Raw genomic sequence first — 18,359 nt, 5'->3', positions numbered from 1 at the left:
CACTATAAAAAGGGAGGGCAGACGAACGGCATGAGAGTCAGGAACAGTTTGATGAGTCAGGAACAACATTGACAATAAGCCTTATCCACCGGTGTGCGGCTCCCAAATCAGGCCCCACAGCTGGGATCCTATCCAGCAAGAGCCTGGCTTACCTCCTACCTCCCACTCCCAGGAACTAACTTGCGGCAAGCTGGGAAGGAGGCTGTAGGGGCAAAAGGTCCCCAAGGTCCCAGGGAGCAATGCCAGCCTCCACAATTACCTTTACCCAGGGAGCAAATGGCTTCTTGGTGGCCAGGGGAAAGAGCTGAAGGTCCAGTTAGCAGACACGGGTTTAAATACCAGCTCTGCCACCATCTATGTGCCTTTGGGTGGAATAATGACCTCTGAGACTCAGTTTCCTTATCTGTAAAAGGAATAATGCCTGTCTTGCCACCTCCCCAGCTGGTACGAGGGTCCAGCAGTAAATGATAAAGTGCCACCTAAATGTTGGATAGTGAAGCTCAACAGAAGGGAAGGTTTCCGAGCTGGAACTGCCCATTACTGGAGATAAGCGAGCAGGCCCTGGACAGCCCGTGAATATGGGGAGCAGAGCATCCTATATACCCTTTTGGACACCCAGATGCACATCAGCATATTAAAGGCTCCCAGGAGTCAAGCACTGAAGAAATCTACTTGCTTCGGTTCACTGGATGCTTCCCTGCCTTGTTTGGACTTGTCATCATCAATGTCCATTAACATCTACAAGGATGTGGTGTTCTGTGGAACCCAGTTTGAGAAATGCTCCCATGGGCGCTTTGGACGATGACTAGGGGAGGAAGGGAAGAAAGCAAGGCCTTTCAAGTACAACTCTGATGAGAGAGACAACAGGACCTTCCCCAATGTCAATCACAAGTCAGGTGCAGACCTAGCCCTCAAACTCCCTACTACACAACAGGGAGACAAATCCATACGCCCAGAGAGAACACTGACTTCAACAAAACAACACTAAAAAGGGACTTAGAAACCTCAAAAAGGAGTCACTCCCAGGCTATCTGTGACCTGAACATGCCTAGAGACTTGGAGGGATTGAAGAAGAAGGCCTCAAGCAGAAATGCCTCCCTCTTCCCTGCTCTTGCCTGAAAATTCACCATCATGGCCTTCTCCTTCTGGGCTACCCGAAAGGGGGCTAAGTCCCCACAACAGTATTTCAGAGAAGAGTTTGTGGGACCACAGAAAGGGGGAGAACACAGTCATCTGTGTGTCCAGGCTCCATCTGTGGATCCCAGAAGAAGGCAGAGGGCACCACCAGCCCCGCCCATTACGATGCTGCAGGCACTGCGTGGACACACCCCCTCCAACCCAGTGCCCTCTCCTCTCCCCGGGGGCTCTGTGCCAGGAAAGGCTGAGGAGTCCGGGAACCACTGGCTCCCTGGAAGGGCTCCGGCAAACCCACCCATGGCAAACCCATCCATAATGGTGCAGACTTTGCTCCCAGCAAGGACAGAGCCTTATTAATTATTCAGGGGATGGTGCAATTATGCAAATCAGTGGGCAGCCTCTGCCCGACTGCTGCCTTCTGCAGCAGTCCAGGGGGAGGGGTTGCCCAGAGCCCAAGCGGCTGGGTACCAGAAGAGAGTCACCCAGCCAGTGAAAGGGGGAAGAAACCCCCCACATTCTGGGCCTACCAGAGGGCCCAGAGCCAGGCCCCGTCCCACACACCGGAGAGCTAGTAGCTGCTTTGAGGAACATTCAGAAGACCTGGGGATGCCTTTTCCCAAAACAAAACAAAACACACCCTAAAGCTGCTGCTGGGCCAGCAATGCCATCATTCAGGGCTTGATCCTGTCGGTCCTGAAGGCATGGAATACTTTCAAAGTTCCCTCTTAAAGCATGCGTCTAACGAGAGGTAACACCTCCAATTAGTGTTTACCAAAGAATGTTCTGTAGAACACTGCTGCTCCTGGGGTGGGGGTGGAGAAGACAGGAAACCCTGGATTAAACAAGGTGGAGCTGGTTTCTTTACTGCAGGACCTCCCAGGGCCGAGAGCAAGGACGCCATGATGCCCCTGGAGGAGGACATCTGGTCTCACCTCCAGGAACCAGGGAGTGAGTCTGATAAACGCTGGACAGACTGCTCACTAAATCCTCTGCCGGGTCCATCACCCCTGGACTCTGAAATCCCTTGCAGTAGGTTTCCACTACTCTCATACACAACCATCATCAAAAATGTGAACTTCACGTGCGCAGGGTAGCTACACAAGACCAGCTCAGGTCTGTTGGCCGGGACTCTTGGCAGGACGCTTACCCATGACCCTGCCATTGCCCTCACCTGCTTCTGCTACTTCCCAAGGCCCAGCAGCTGTACGGGTGCCCGGTGCCACCTCAGGTCCGCATAGGGCTGGGTTAGCTGGGAGCTCGCTCAGCTGCACCATCACAAGCCCTCAGCCAGCCCAGCCGGAGCTCAGTGCCAGACTCAGCCACCTTCCCACAGGTGAGGAAGGCCCACCTCCACTGCCACCTCAGGACTTCCTCTTGCAGAGCCCAGGGTGGCCCTGGGACACTTCCCCAGCCCCATCTGGCGGCTGCCATGTTCTCTCATATGGGAGACATAAAACACTCTAGAAACATCTAGATGCAAATCCCATCTCTGCCACCCACCTGCTGTAAGATCAGGGCATGTGGCTTTTACCTGTCAGAGCCTCAGTTTCCTCACCTGTAAAACAGGGAGAGAGCAGGACTGTGCAATAGTGTAGAGCACAGACTTGGGAGCCAGGCTCCTTGCGTTTGAATCCCAGCTCCGTACTCCAGCACTGCAGCTCCAGGGATCACAACAGTGTGCAGCGCATGGGCTGAGGTGAGGATGGAGTGAGCTCCTCTCAGGGAAGTGCTGAGAGCAGGCCTGGCCCACGGGACCTGTCCATCATGTTAACTATTACACTAGAGAGGGCCCCAGCTTTGAGTCCAAAGAGACCTAGATTCTAAATCCATCACAAGGGTAATCCCCGATAAGTGATTTTACCCCTCCCAGGCCAGTTTCGGCACCTGTAAAATGGGGGGAGGATAACAGAGAGCAGTCCAGAGGATTAGAGATGCCGCACAGACGAGCCGCGGTGCTGGCACGCAGCAGACGCTCTATACACGGTAGGTAGTGTAGTGACCACATTACTGACCGAGCAGGTCGTCTGGGAAACATCTGAGAGACCAGGAGGACAGTGGTTGGTGGCTGGCCTTAGATAATAAAGCCAGACCGCCTGGGTTTGAATCCCACCTACGAGCTGGATGACTCGGACAAGTGGCTCGGTCTCTCTGTGCCTCAACTTCTCTGTAAAATGAGGACAGTAATGTCCTTCAGAGTGTTGTTGTAAGGATGAAATAAGAAAATGCAGGAAAGGTGCCAGGCATGGAGCCTGGCCCATCACAGGTGGCCACGCAGGGGTGTGTGTGCGCGCGCGCACGTGTGTGTGTACAGGGGTGGGGGGGGCTGGTGATAACACAGTACCAAGAGAAGCTTGCACGAAGAACAGAGATGAAAGACATCTTGTCCCACCCTGCTCCATGGCTCCATCCCACGTCACCCCCAGGGACTTCATGACCTGCAGGCAGTGCAGCAAAGTCCAGGAAAGACAACACCCTGTGCTAGGTGCCTCCCCTCCAGGAATTCCGTAGTCCTGGGCACTGAGAGATTAGTTTTTGTTTTTGCTTTGTTGAGATGGGGAAACAGGCTCAGGGAGAAGCAGTCGGTGGAGCTGGGCCCCGGACCAGCTCTGGGTGACGGACTCAGGCTCCTTGCTGCTGACCTCTGCGGCAGCTGGCAGTGCCGGGGATGCGGCGGAAAGGCAGTTGTGGGTTCAGACTCCAGCTCCATGCCCCACAGGCCCAGGTTCTCCACGCCCCTCCCACCCCCAGCCTTCTCCCCCAGCAGGTCCCTGGCCACCTCAGTTGGGAACACAGCACCCCCTTGGCCCGGCCCTCCTGGGGGCCTCTGCACAAACACAGCACTCTCATCCCCGAGCCCAGACTCTCCAGGCTGCACTAAAAGACCTCCACTTCCACGTGGGGGCCAAGGGCACCCAGTCCAGCCATGAAACACTGGCTAGTCCTGTCCTCTGGGCTTTGGCTCAGCGGACCTGGGCTTGAACCACACTACTGCCACTCACTTGATCCTGGGACTCCAGAGAGGAGGGACTACACCTCTCTGAATCCCCTGTAACTGGGAAGCCGGCAAGAGGAGTGGGCTGAGCCCTGGGCCTGGAGTGAGGAGACTCTTGCCCCTTCACCTTTCTGAGCCTCACCCACCTCACCTGTAGAACGCGGACCACAAACACCCTAACTGCTCCAAGCACCGTTAGGAGACCTGGCCAGTGGTGTCAAAGCACTGTTCCCAGCGGGGAGCCCTTGGCAAGTACAGGAGGGGCGACTGGCGCTCCTGCAGGAAGGGGAAGGTTATCTCAAAAGGCATCACAAGCTTAAAAGGGAACGGCACAGCATGCTAATGGGGGGATTCTAGGCATCAACCAGGGAATGGGGTCCTCCAGTGTGTGACTCTGGGCCAGCCACATTCCCCTCTTGGAATTTCAGTTTCTACATTTGTGAAATGGGAAACAAAAACCCCCTTACCAAGAATCAATAAGAAAAGAGCAGTGCCTAGGCAAGCTGCGGGCACACACCTGGGACACAATCCTGCCCTCTGCAAAAGGAACAAACTTTGGGCAGCGGTTCTCAAACTTCGGGGAAACACCATTACTCCACCAGAGGCTAATTCAGAATGTCAAGGGTGGGGCCCAAGAACCTGCACTTTATCAGGGGCCAGGCCTGTGGCTTCCAAGACAGGAGTGGGTTTTATCAGAGCCAGTTCTGGGGAAGGGGGGATTGTTTCCTGATGAAACCTGAGGAAGGTGGAAAGGGGGGAAGAAGGGCAACAGGAGTGCAGGGTGGGGCTCTATTAATCAGTCTCCACCCCAGCCGGAAACAGTCATTGTTGAGGCGCACACATCCTTCACGTGCTAACAGTCTGCAGCTGCAGCACGAAGCTTTGATTATGAATGTCAAAAAGACGGAGCATGAAATTAACTCCCCCTTGGTCAACAGGCACAGGGCGACGCTGCACTAACTCACTGCCCTCAGCATGAAAACTCCCCATGACAATGTCGCATCCAATTAGAGCCTGTGCTCCCAGGGTGGCATCTGTATCTCTGCCCGAAGCACCCTTTTACTACCAGGCCCAGCAAACAAGGGCCCTGAGGCTGGGAGAAAGGCCAGGGCGACAGGCAGGTGATGTCCCGGGGTTAACTGGGTGGTGGCCAGAGCCAGTTGGGACAGGGGCTGGGGAGGGCCCCTCAGCTCCCCCATGGGGGCTGCCCACTGAGAAAGGGAGGTGGGGAATCACTGTGACAAGGAGTAACTCACCTCTCAGGGCACCTGATGTGGGGAAATGTGCAAACCCAACCTTCCATCTGAGCCAATTCCTGCCCCAGCAGCCTCACTGGAGAGATAGGAAGCTAAGACTCGTTGCCCTCCCGAGGTAGGATCACACCGAGGTAGCGGTGGAGCAGGCCCAGGAGCCAGGTTCCTGTGGCTCTGGCACTCTGTCTGCTCCAGCCTGGTCTGTGGCAGCCAGGGTAGAAGTGGCAGCAGGAGGGGTGGCGGGAGGTTGGGGGCAACAAAGCCCTGCTCAGGTGCCTTTGGGAGAACCGGGAAAGAGTTCTGGAGGCTGCCCTCTGGCCCCTCTCTTCCTACCAGTTTTTCTCTGGGCAGACCCTGAGCCCCTCCTCAAGGCACAAAGTGCTGTGTTAGAGCCTCCAGCCTCCCACCAGTCCCCCAGACAAGCTGCTACCAGCCAGTCTTCAAGGGGACGACCCCAGGAGTCAGGTGCATACAGGTTTCCTGAGCAGGGGTGAGTCAGGGTATCTGGGGACATCCTATTCTTAGCATGCCCCCAGGATCAGACTTGACCTCCAACCACGAGTTCATTTCTTACTCTTCCCCAGAACTGCACAGGGCATTGCCAGGTGGGCTGCCAGTGACCCTTGCAGGTGAGATTCCGTCTCCCTCTCCTTCCCCTAGGTTTTCACCCCACCACCTGCCTGGCTCAGAGGTGACTTCTGGTGTACCTCTGGTGGCTTCCACAGGGACCTGGCTTCTAGTTGCCAAGGAGAGTTCTTCCATGTGCATGCCCAGGGCATGTGGGGTGGACTGCAGAAAGGACTTGATAGGCAGCCACGGCTGTGCCCTGGCTAAGTACGAGATGCTGGGCGCCCACTCAGGCTCGCACCACACCTCCCCACAAAGTACAGAGATTCCCTCTGTCTCAGGAGGGGATGGTCACACAGGCCACCCCTCCTGGCGCCCCCAGATGGGAAGGGCAACTTCTACATCATTACCATCACAACCGTCTCCTCTGGGCTTCCAGCCAGTCCTCCGAGGTGGATGGGCAGGTGTGAACTCAGGTGACTCTACACAGAGTCACCTGGTGGGGATCAGGTCCTTTGAGAAGCTGCCTTAGGCTCTGGAATTGGGGGAGGGGTCCTGTAGGCAGCAGCCCAATGGCTGCTGGAGGGGTAGGAAAGGGGTTGGTTTCATTGTAGAGTGGCTGGTCATGGTCCCGTCCACAGCCCAGGCCAGGGCATGTCTCCCCACTGCTCTGGGGCCTCAGCAGGTAGGGGTGGTAAGTCTCACCTCCTTCTGGGCTTGCTCTCCACAGCTCACCCCCAGGCTGGGAACTCAGCCCAAACCACTCCTCGCAAATGGATAGACTGATGGCCAGAAGACACACTACTAGAGGTTCTTCACGGGAGGGGCGCTCTTCCACTCACCCACAGCCAGTCACCCCAGGAGGGTGGGCAGGGGAGGAGCCAAGTGCGCCCTGCCACTGGGAAGGAGTCCCCCACACCAGCGTGGGAGCTGCATGTCTTCCTTCTCGCATCTTTGGTCTCCCTATGACCTCCAGCCCTATTTTGTGGCCCTCTAAAATAGCCATTAATTACAGCCCAGTAATTAACTTTCTGGTTCAAGTAATATTTTGCAAAGGAATTCCATTAAAGAGTCGATCTGCATATCCTCAGACATGGGGCCTGGAAATAGGCAGCATTACTTGGGGAGAATGTGAAAAGCCCCACAGCACCCCTCAGGCCAGGCACCCAGGCCTGGGCTCCACTGGCACCTGAAGGCACACGGGGACTCAGAGGGTGGCTGTCCTGATGGCCTGGAGATATGCTGAGCCCCAGGAGGTTCTCCTCAAGAAGGCACAGACAGTTTGCTCACAAAACTGGCCAGCTCAGTAGCCACATGCCCAGACAGTAACTGCACAGACGCACCCATGTGAGAGCTCAAACACAGAACACACCATACACATAGCGCGACAGGATGTGTGTAAACACACACAACACACGCACATGTTGGTAGACAGGTACACATATGAAAAGAGACACAATAAGAATGGTAGCCAGCATTCACTGAGCACTTAGAATGAACCATATGCCCATATTCGACCTGCAAAAACAGCCACTTCACACAGTCCAACCCAATGTGAAGTGCCAGACACAATTCCAGATGCTTTACATGTGATTACTCATTTCAGATGCACAGACGTGTACAAGGACAATTACATGTAACGCACACACACCTTCATGACGGCAGGTGTGGGCTTGTATGACACACAGAAACATGCACTCACAGATGTATACATGCCCACAGACACTTGTACAGAGACAGGCCTCTCTAGCCTTTAAAACCCCAGCCCGGGGCCGATCGCATTCTTAGTAGCTCATTTTCATCGTTCCTAAAAATATTGCCCAGCTTAAATCTCTAGAAGATACACGAGGGAGCTGCAGATCTAAAAGGAGGTGATAAAAATGAGAAAGCAAAAATAAATTGGTTCTTCTCTATGTCCAGGTCATGTTCTGTGGCCTTCCCCTCCCTCTCTAGAGATGAGGTTCAGAATCAGGTGCTAATTCGTGGGGATCCAGTCAGCCCTGTCCCGAAGATGCCCACGGGGCTCCATGTACAATGCTGCAGGGGGGTCGGGCCTGGGTTCTGTGGTGGTCCCACCTCCACGCCTTTGACTGTGTGTCTCAGTTCCCTTGAATATAATAGCCCCTTCCCTGCCTACCTATTCTGTACAGCGCAAGACCTCTCAAAGTGCTGTGTAAATGCCAGGCCTCCTTATGATAATTCTCGGATTAAGAATTAAATCTGATTCCCTCATGGAAAGGAGAGCAGGCAAGGGGGAGCTGGGGGAGCCTTCCATGTAGGTAATTAATGAATTCCCTGCCTCACCACTTGGAAGGCAGAGCCTCGTCTAACAGAGATCCACCTACATGGGCCTTTCAGAGTTGAGGAGAGTCAAACAGGGTGACCGAGAATCGTGCCAGGGGCTTGTCAGAACGTTCAGAAGGCAAAGGACCGTAATAGACAAGACTCAAAAGCAGCACAACTGGCCATTAAACTCAGGAAAACAAAATTCAATCACTAACAAGTGAAGGAGTGCAAGTACCCCAAAAAATGTTATTTTTCTGCCTATACAAATGACAAAGACCGACCATTACAATGACAACACCCAATGTTTTTAAAGATGTAAGGAAACAGGTGAGTACCCTCAAAAACCTGAAGCTGTCCATATTCTTTGACCTAGTAATTCTAAGACCTTCTCCCATGGAAGCAATCACTAATGCAGACAAAGATGTATAGTCAAGGACTGAAATACCAGCATCATTTTTAATGAAGAAAAACTAGACAGAACCTAAATGCCTAAATTAGTAGAAACAAGTATGGCCCGAACATCAGATGAAACAGTGAACTTTTAAAATTGATTTTTAAAACACATATAGGAGAGGTTTGCTTTCAGGCGTAGACAAGAACAAGGGTCATTCTGCTCAGCTATTTCTTGTGTTCAAAGTAGTAATGATCCTCTGACAGCCCCTCTCACCTCATGAGGGACATCTAGTATCATCTCTTGAACTCACAGTAACACCGTGTGACTGCTTGTCATTTTCCCACTGCAGACGAGGAAACTGAGGCTCCCCAAGATGAAGTGACTTTTCCCTACCAATGTTAACTACCACTTATTGAAAACTTACAACATGCTTGTCTAACCTCTCTCACATGTTGTAAAATTTTAGAAACATTTAAGAAATGTGCAAGGCCCGGTGTTAGCTGCTAAGGAAACAGCATTGCACAGGATAGACATTTTCTCTTAAATACATGCTGACTCCATTAACACTAGTGTTTCCAATGACAGTATCATCGTCAGGCCCATTTTGTGGATGTGCAAACTGAGGCTCAGAAAGGTTAAGCGACTTGCCCAGGAATGCCTGTCTTCGAATCCAAAGATCATATACTTCCCATTACTCCCAGAGACTGTCTAGGCTGCACAATCATCTCGACGTCACCAGAGGGAAGGCAGGAACTCTCTGTCTACAGCAGGGGAGGGAGAGAGTTGAGAAAACCCAGGCCTGGGTGCCCAGCCCCTCCTGCACCTCCTGTCAAAAAGTAAAGCAGGAAAACAGATCCCGTCTTCCATTTTCTTGGTTCCTCATCAAGCTTCCTCTCACCGCTCCAAAGAAATGCCTCACCCAAAGGGACAGAAATGATTCCTGCCCACTCAGGGCCAGCTGAAAGGCCCCACTGCCACTTCCAAATTACCTGCCTTCCTAGTCTTATGCTGCCTGGAAACCTACTGTTGGTAACTTGCAGGTGTGGGAACTGCAGGCAACACAAATATTCCTGGGAAGGGATAATCTGTCTCTAACTCCGCACATATCAGCCTTGCGTACCTGCACCTGGGTCGCCCACCTGTGTTGGGGGCCAGAGTCACAGAGAAGCAGTATCAGGGAGAAAAACAAAATAAGGAAAGCATAGTATTGCCAGCTGACCCTCCCAGCTATTCAAGAACGTTAATAAATAAATGAGTGACTTAGAAATTATCTTCTGGGAAGGCAGAAACATCACATCTGAGATTGCTTTTACCAACATTAAAACGGTCTTGTAAATGAAGCAGCAGCATTTCCAGCCTGCAAAACAAAAATGCTTTTGCCAGCACACCTTTCACCTGGAAAGCCTCCGAGCAGCATTCATTTCTGTCATCCAGGGGAAATGATTACCTGTCCCTGGTGCTTATTTCCAAATCCTCCAAAGAAGAAATGAATGTTGAGGGGCCCAATGACTTTGGAGACTGGCTGGGAACCTCCTCTGGGCTGTTTTCAGGGGAATAAGTACAAAGGCTCAAACCATTCCTGTAGGACCCCAGAGCTTGGCTGTGCCCACCAAGCCCTGTGGCTTGACCCCAGCCTCACCACCAGACATCAGCACCCCTCCGCCATCAGCATCTCCACACCTGGGGCAGACTCCTTTCCCAGCGAGCCGAAAGATCCCAGAAGAGAACCAATTGATTTCTAACCTCCAGATGAGAGAATCCCAATGCAAAAAAATAACCTCCCTAACAAAGCGGTTTGCGGAGCACAGCAGAGAGCATGCAACAAAGCCGCTTCAGGGGCCATAAAGCAGACAGATTCTTCCAGAGTCAGGACCCAAGTGGCCGCCCCTGAGTGCCCTGTGCTCCTGCTCCACATGGGGAGACTTCGGGGACCAGGGCTCACACTTGCCACCCTAGAAGCCCCCACCCCCCTTCACATGCCCATCCCGTCACAGAGGCTGGTGTCTCCGCACTTACCCCCTCCATGTGTAGAGGCATGGCCGCCCAGCGGGGTCCCATGGAGCCAGGATTCAACCCCCTCCTCACTGCTAAGCCAAGCCAACGGCAGCCGGCTCTGTCCTCCCAGCCTTCCATAGCACCACCGCACCACGTCAGAGTGGGGGGAGGCGCCTCTCCACCCGCCCAGGTTTGACCATGAGCCTGGGGGGTGGGGGTGGGGGTCGCCATAACTGGTTTTACTCACTCAACTCCAAACAGGACGACACCAGGGACTGGCCCGGAGAAATATCTGCCCATCCATCCCAGAAGCAGCCGATAAATCTATTTCTAAGCAAAGCAACAAATCAGGAGACCCCAGTCCTAGCAAAGCCTATTTCAGCTCCAAGGCTGGATAGAAGGATTTCCAACTCAGTCTCACTGCCTGTCCGTGGGAAATCTGGGCTCCCTTCCTGTGCCAGAGAAGCCACCAAGCCAGATTTTGTTTATAGAAAATTAATAAGACAATTCCACACCACTGCCAGTGACATTCTGCTCCAATTGCTACCGTTTACCACCGTTTCTAGAAACAGACTTGTAATTTTACTCCCTATCCCCCTACTCCATGCCCCTTCAGCCCGTGGCAAACCTGACCTGAGGCCAAGCTGTGCAGGACCTGCTCGAGGTCATCTCGGCCATGCCCCGACCTCTGGCCAGGGTTGCCAGCCGACCGCCTGCCAGCGTCTCAGTGCGGGCTTCCCGCTGGAGGGAGGTAAACATGGCATGCACGCTGTCTGCTCCCGGGAGGGCAGACACTCAGAGGCCGGACCGCCTGCTGTCTCTCCAGCTCCCCGGACAACCAACACATGCACACAAAACGGGGTACGTACACAAGCCCCCGCATACGGGTGCAGAGAGTCCTGACCCCCACCAAGGAAAGCGCAGAGAAGGGCATGTTCCTGGGGTAGAAAGCCGGAGGAAGGGGCCGGGCGGAGAGAGGAAATCAGCAAACCCGGTGGCCTGCCGCCCAGACAATAACAAAGATGGGAATCGAGATTTTCAAAGACGCAGTGGCTGCACCCAGCGCTGAGCTCTGGCCTGGCTAAATCTTCCTGCCAGGGCACGCCTGGTCCCCTGGGGCACCACAGCCATCAGAGAAAGGCTGAGGGTCCTGCCTTGGGCTGGGCTTGGCAGCTGGGGCAGGAAACCAGCTGCAGGCAGTGGTGAGGATGCATTAGAGAGAGCAGCTCTGGGCTGATGAAAATTAAAGGTCTCGTAATTCTCTTGAACGATGGAAGGGGTTCTCTTTGAGAAAATGCTAGGGGTCAGTTAAATAGTCACTCAACCTTGGACAGGACTTGGGCTATAACTTGTACTCCTCTGATCGCTGGAACCAAGGGGGAGGGTAAAGACAATTTCATTCTACCTGTGCCTCTCCTACAGGGAGTGCCAACTCACCAATCATACACAGGAGCACAGCCCTATGAAGGAAGGCAGATGCCAGGGGCCTGAGATGTGGGGGCTGAATGCTGAAAAGGCTCCTTGGTGCCTGCCCGTTCTTTCACCTCCACTTAGCTGAGCAGGGACACGTTCTAACTGGCACCAGAATCCATCACTATGCCTGTGCCCAAGCAGAAAGGTGCCAGGACTGGCACAGCCCTAGGAGGGAGACCTGGGCCCCAAGAGGCTGTGTCCGCCCAGTGCCCCCGCACGCAGACAGGATGGCTTGCCCTTGCGAGCTGAAGCCTGCTTCTTGCCAGTGACTCCTGGCAGGCTGAACCACCTCCTCCCTCCCCTCCTCTGCCCCACAAGCCACCTCCCCTTGGAATTTCCACACCTGCTTCTGGCTTGCCCAGGAAAAGGAAACAGGGAACAGGAGACACCCCTGGGAGTGAAGAGGTGAGGGAGGGAAGCAGCTGCCTGGGCTGAAAAGGATGAGGCCCTTCTTCCTTGGCCTCAGGCAATGCCCCTGAGCTCAGGGCCCCGGCACTGCCCACTCTGCCCGTCCCAGCCCCCAGCGGAGCACGCGCCCTACTTCGAGCAGATGTGCCCCCTAAGCGGCCCAGCCCCCTGCTCCTCCCCTCCAGATGTTCACCGTTTTCCTCACTGCTGGGTCTCCGCAAAACCCAGCATCAAATGCCTTTTGTATCGGACACTCAAGGGCTCCAGAGACAGGGGGATGGATCCTGGGGTGGAGGCGCCACTTCGGTCCCCAGCTCTGGGCACTGCACTGCCCGGGAAACAATGCCCACCTCAGCCAGGCAAGGCAGGACTTCTCGGCGAGGACACTTCCCGCTCGGCCTCGCCCCGGGGCTCGGGCACCCGGTCCTCACCCCCGGGGGAGAGGGAAAGGTCCTCCCGTCGCGCGCCCCCCGTCCGAGGTGGCCCCACAAGTTGCCGGAGGGCGGCGTGGGGTGCCCTCGCGCTTTCGGCGCGCCCCAGCCCGGGCTCTGGCTTTGTCCCCGCGCCCTCCGGGGCGCATCCCGGGGCGGCGGCGCGCGGAGGCCGGCCCGGGCGCCGGCGGCGGCGGGCTCACCTCTCATTGTCCGCGGCGGAGGCGGCGGCAGCGGCGGCAGCAGCGCTCCGGAACCCCGGCAGGATGTGGCGGAAGCTGTGGTTGCGGTCCAGCTTGGGCTGGCTCTTGGTGCGCTTGATGGAGCCCTTGAGGCGGCGGCTGAGGAAGCCCTGCGCGCGGGGCGACAAGAGGGGGAAGGGGAGGCGGGGTTAGCGCGGCGGCAGCGGCGGGCCCGGGACCCGCGCGGGACCCGCGCCCTGGCTCGGGCGGCCGTGCGGCCGAGGGCGGGCGCGGGACCGGGCTCGGGCTCGGGCTCGGCCCCAGCAACTCACGGCCCGCGCCGCCCGCCCGCCGACCGAGCGCCGACGGCCCGGCCCGCGCAGCGCGGCCCAGCCCACCCCGCGCCGCTCTCCTGCCCGCCCGCCACGTCGCCCCCGCCCCCTAAGCCGCTGTTGCCATGGCGACGCCGAGCCGAGCCGCGCCGGCCGCGACCGAGGACGCCCGAGCCCCCCGGGCGCGGGGACGGGGGGAGCCCCCGGGACCGAGGGGGCGGGGCTGCAGAGGGGCGGGGACCCATGGAAGCCTCGGTGGCGGCACCCCCAACACCTCTTCCCAAAACAAGGTCACACACACCCCCACCCACCGGGAGAAATCCACGCCCCCCACGCCGTCCAGGATTGCCAAAAGCGCCTTCCTCCACCGGCTAGGTCGGTGTTCTCAGCCAGGTTGTACAAATCGGGGAAACTGAGGCTCCGCGAGCAGGTGTACGGTCCTCTAGGGGGAACAGCCGGCCAGCGCAGCGCCTGGTAGTACCCTGGCCACCTGGACCGACCCCTAACCTGGGCGCCTCTCCTTTCTCAGGCAAATGCCACTGGCCCTCAGGGTGGAGCCCTTTGCCTGGAACTGTTGTACCCCAGCAGGGGCAATCACCCTGGGGACAGGGTGACCTAGTGTCTAGCTTAGGGAGGGAGGGAGGGTTTGCTGAATATCCCCACTGCATGTTTCAAGATTTGGAGCCAGGTGTGAGGGAAGGCCGGACCTTCTCTAGAGGGACTGCTGCCTGGAGCACTCATGACTCGTGGAGGATAGGGGCCCGCTCCTGGGAGGAGTATGGCAAACCTCAGCTGGGCCCCCCATTCAGGCCATTCATCCCTCTGTCAGGCTGCATTGGACTCAGGCCAGAGCATAACTCAAGCCCAACCCCCAGAGCGCCAGGTCTAATAGAAGAGACAGTATTTGGTACAGCAGCTCCCTTTACAGGTGATGGGGTAGATTTAAGGGCTCAAGGGGCCACAGCCTGGGGTGTTTTGTACCACCCTTCAGGCAGCTGGAAGGAGAGAAAAACTGAGGGAAGGGCGATTCTCTGAGGATGGAGTTGTCTGAGAGGGATTCTGGGGACTCACCCACTCCAGCCTCATTTCTAGGTGATAAAAAGACAGAATAAAGTGGGATATTGACTCATTTTGAAGTTAATGTTGTACACAATCTGAACACCACATTTCATCCATCACACAGTAAAGGGTGGGCTTGGCAGCCCTCTCTGGTCTAGGGGGAGAGCTGGACATTTGACGCAGGCCATGCCCTCACTAGGCCTGTCCATCACCAAGGCCCTAGCACCCTGGAAAGGATGAGGGCAAACACTGGCTACACATGTCATCTCATGTCACCTGCACAAACAGAAATGACAGAGAAACAGTATCCCTTTCTGCAAATGAAGAAACTTTGCTCAGAGAGGGGAAGTGACTCACCCAAGGACACACAGCTTCCAGGCCTGCCTAATGCCAGAGCTCTTCCCATAGGATCCTCCTCTTCTGCCCACACTCTTCAGCTTTCCATTTTCCTATCTTTCTGCTGCTACTTTTTCCTCTCCCTCAATGTCTCCCGTCCATAGGAGACCTATCCCTGTGGCCACCTGTCCAAATTCTGCACATCCTTCAAGGCCCAGCTGAAATGCCACCTCATTCAGAATGCCTTCCCAGGCAGTGGCATCCAAATGGACTCTCACCTCTGCAGCCTGGTATCACCCATCAAGGTACTCTGATCATCTGCAGTTCTCTTAGGGGTTAGGGGCCACAGGAGGGACCCTCCTCCAGAAGGGTGACCCACGGACAGGACAAGTCCTAATGTGGAGGGACCACAAATGGTGGCAGGCCGGGGGAATAGTAGGTTCTCTGGGAGACACAGCATGAAGGCAGGGACCTACACCTCCACACAAGCTCTGGGCTCTCCCAACCTTGGCCTCTTGCCAGGTGTGTGTGTGGTGTGAGGGGGAACACACCTGGCTAACTTGGATGGACTCTTCTCTCACAGGTGTTATTGTCAAGCAAATTCCCCCAATGGGCTTGTAATTTTTCTTGGCTTTTATTTTTTATGCTGATGAACGTTTCACAATTTTTACACTCTTGTGATACAAAGAACCACGAAGCATGTTTCAAATTTATGTAGCTCATTCTGTAGCAGTATGGACAGCTTTATTCTATTTCTGAGGTTTTTTTTTCCCCAAAGCTTCCTTCCTTCTAGGAGGTTGAGTGGGTCACGAATCACTTCGTCCTCTCCACCCCCACCCATCAAGGCTACACTTAATGTTCCTCTCAGAAGCATTACTTGTCATCCATGAAGCCTACTCTGAACATACCTCCCCCTACCCAAACAGATAACTGGGCTCTCAGATCATTGAGACCTTGGAGTCCCAAACTCTCTATAACATTCACTCATTTATCAAGAGCCAACTATGCGCTAGACACAGTGACCAAGACCACCACAAACACTATGAGATGAGTGGTGTACAGATTAACAAGAGGACAGGGAGGTCACATTCACCGGGCGGGTAATTCTTCAGGGAAAGGGGAAGACCCCTGTGAACCTCCACCACACACCACATGTCCACCCCAAAGGACCTTGTGTTCCCAGAGGACCCAGCTTAGGGGTCTACACATGGCAGGCTTAACAAATGCTCATCATCCCAGAAAGCCACAGCTGGAAGGGGACTCAGATCCAAAAGACTTACAAGGGTGAATAAGGCCCAGAGAAGGAAAGGGTCTTTCCCACGATCACACAGCAAGGTTAATCGAAGACCCTGGACTCCAGATCCCTGCTCTGCCCAGCCTCACAGCTTGCTTACTGACCTCCTTCAGAGGGTGGAAGGACAAGGATGGCTCCTCACCCAGCCCTGGATGAAGAGAGGCAAGCCTTTTTTCCTGTCCCTTCATGGGCAGGTCCCAGGACATGATTTCTCAAGGCAGTTGCAGCCCCAAACTCGGGAAGAGGAACTGACTGGCCTTCAAATCAGAAACCCTTCTAGACCCAAGTCAACCTTTAGTGAGGGGCAGTGGGCGAATCATGTCCCCTTTTGCAGTAAAACGGGGTTCCTAATGCTCACTTTCTAGGACTGTGGTGAAGCCTGCTGACAGCCAGCGGCTGAGAGCTGGGAACGGGGGCAGGCAAACGGGACTCAAATCCAGCTCCACAGACCCCCGGCCACAAGGTGGTGGGCAAGGCCCTTTACCTCTCTGGGAAATGGGTAGCGACTGCAGTGATGATTAAGCAGCACAAACAAAGCTCTGGACACCCCCTCTTTCCACACCCCTAGGGCCTGACTTCATCCCACCTTCTCCAGGAGGCTACCCCTGACCACATACTCCGGCTCCTCACACCCCTCAGGCCAGCTCAAGTCCTTTCACCCACCTGTGTTCAAATCTTAGTTCATATAAGCTGTGGGCAAGTGACTGGACCTCTCTGAGCCTCAGTGTTCCTATCTGTAAAATGGGCTAAGAATGGTATCTACTCTGTAGGGTTGTAGGAAGGATTAAGTGAGGTAAGGTACCACAGTAAAGAGGTAAATACTAAGCAACGAAACACAGTAGCTACCAGTGTTTATTATTATTATTATACCGATGTTGGATCTCATACAATCCCTGATTTTTGCCCCAAGAAGGTGTGTGATCACCACAGGTGGGAGTCTGTCTGGACTCCCCGAGGGACTTGAAAGCAACATGGCAGCGGGGACAGGGCTGGTGTCACACAAGCCTGGTGAATGAATGAACGTGCTTGCAAAATTGTCCCAGAGCCACAGAATACCATTCAGTTTGGTAGTTTTGAACTCTTTTAAACAAGCACTTTCTTCTAAAGCAACCTCACAGAGACTCCGGAGGTTCAAAGTGCTCAGCCAGGCAGGGCTGCTCAGGCGGGGGCCTCAGCTGTCATTCACGGGAGCAGGCACTGATGCCTAAAGCTCAGCGAGGCGCCCGCACGGTGTGCGGGGGCCAAGGACGGGGCGCTCTGCCTCTGCTAAAGCAGCCCCGCCCCCCTGCGCCTCTCAGGCAGCTGTGCCACTGCAAGCCACTGCTGCCACAGGTCAGCAAGGGCCCCAGGGGCTTTTGCAAGAGGCTGCTGCCTGGTGTCACCACCCCCAGCCCTTTGGTGACTGGGTGTGGACAGCGGCTGTAGCCTCTGTCCCTCTCTGTGACAGCTCACTGCCCGTGCGGACATCCTCCCTCCCAGCTGATCCGCAGGCCCCTTGGACTTCCATCCATGTCAGTGACCAAAGTGCAAGAAAGTCCTGAGTGGAGGACAGAGGCGCCATGGGGTCTCTGGCTGGAAGGACGCGAGTTCTCAGCAGCTCCCCCATCCCTGTTCCTGACACTCCGGCTCTCCGCCACCATGCTGACCCTGGCTCACGATGCTGCTTCTCTAGGAAGTTCTGGGAGACTTTCTTAAAGGCCTTTCAGAATTCCAGACACATGATTTCTTCATTCACCATTTCAATCAATTCCAGGTGATGAGGATGATGATAAATGACCAGTTACCGAGCTCAGCCCTGCCAAGTCGCTATGCCCGGGGCACTCACTGAACACCTCCCAGGCCCTAGGAGGGGATGCCTAGGAGAGCCTGATGCCCCCTATGGGGAATCCTCCTGAGGACGTGTGCTTCAGAATTCAGGGTGTGTGGGGTTTTCAAGTGGGGAAACACAGGCTCAGAGAATTTAAGCCACTTGCTGAAGGTGGCTGAGCTGTCAGGTGCAGAGCTGGGGCTGTAACCAGGAGAGTTCTAGCCCCTGGGGTGGGCAGCGCAGGGACCACTCTTACACACTCCCGAGTGCCACACATGCACACTTGTGCATGCATGTGCACGCGTGTGCGCGCACACACACTCACGCGTGAGTCAAAGGCCAGAACGGGAACGGACAGCTCAGCCCATCCTCCCCGAGCCCCAGGCACCGTGCTGGGCCTGCAGAAAGGAGTT

General features: G+C 55.3%; 1 protein-coding gene across 5 annotated transcripts in view; it reads right to left on the bottom strand.

Moving 5' to 3' along the window:
* The window catches only part of DAB2IP (DAB2 interacting protein), a 189,886-nt gene that overhangs the window by 67,877 nt on the left and 103,650 nt on the right, over nt 1–18,359 (bottom strand). For all 5 annotated transcript variants that reach the window (XM_031450371.2, XM_064490485.1, XM_064490487.1 and 2 more), the window contains exon 3: nt 13,140–13,288. In XM_031450371.2, the coding sequence (XP_031306231.2) occupies nt 13,140–13,288 (149 nt within the window). The remainder of the gene's footprint in view (nt 1–13,139; nt 13,289–18,359) is intronic.

This window comes from Camelus dromedarius, chromosome 10, assembly GCF_036321535.1.
Source record: "Camelus dromedarius isolate mCamDro1 chromosome 10, mCamDro1.pat, whole genome shotgun sequence".
In the NCBI taxonomy this organism is placed as follows: domain Eukaryota; kingdom Metazoa; phylum Chordata; class Mammalia; order Artiodactyla; family Camelidae; genus Camelus; species Camelus dromedarius.
This window is presented reverse-complemented; position numbering and strand designations above follow the sequence as displayed.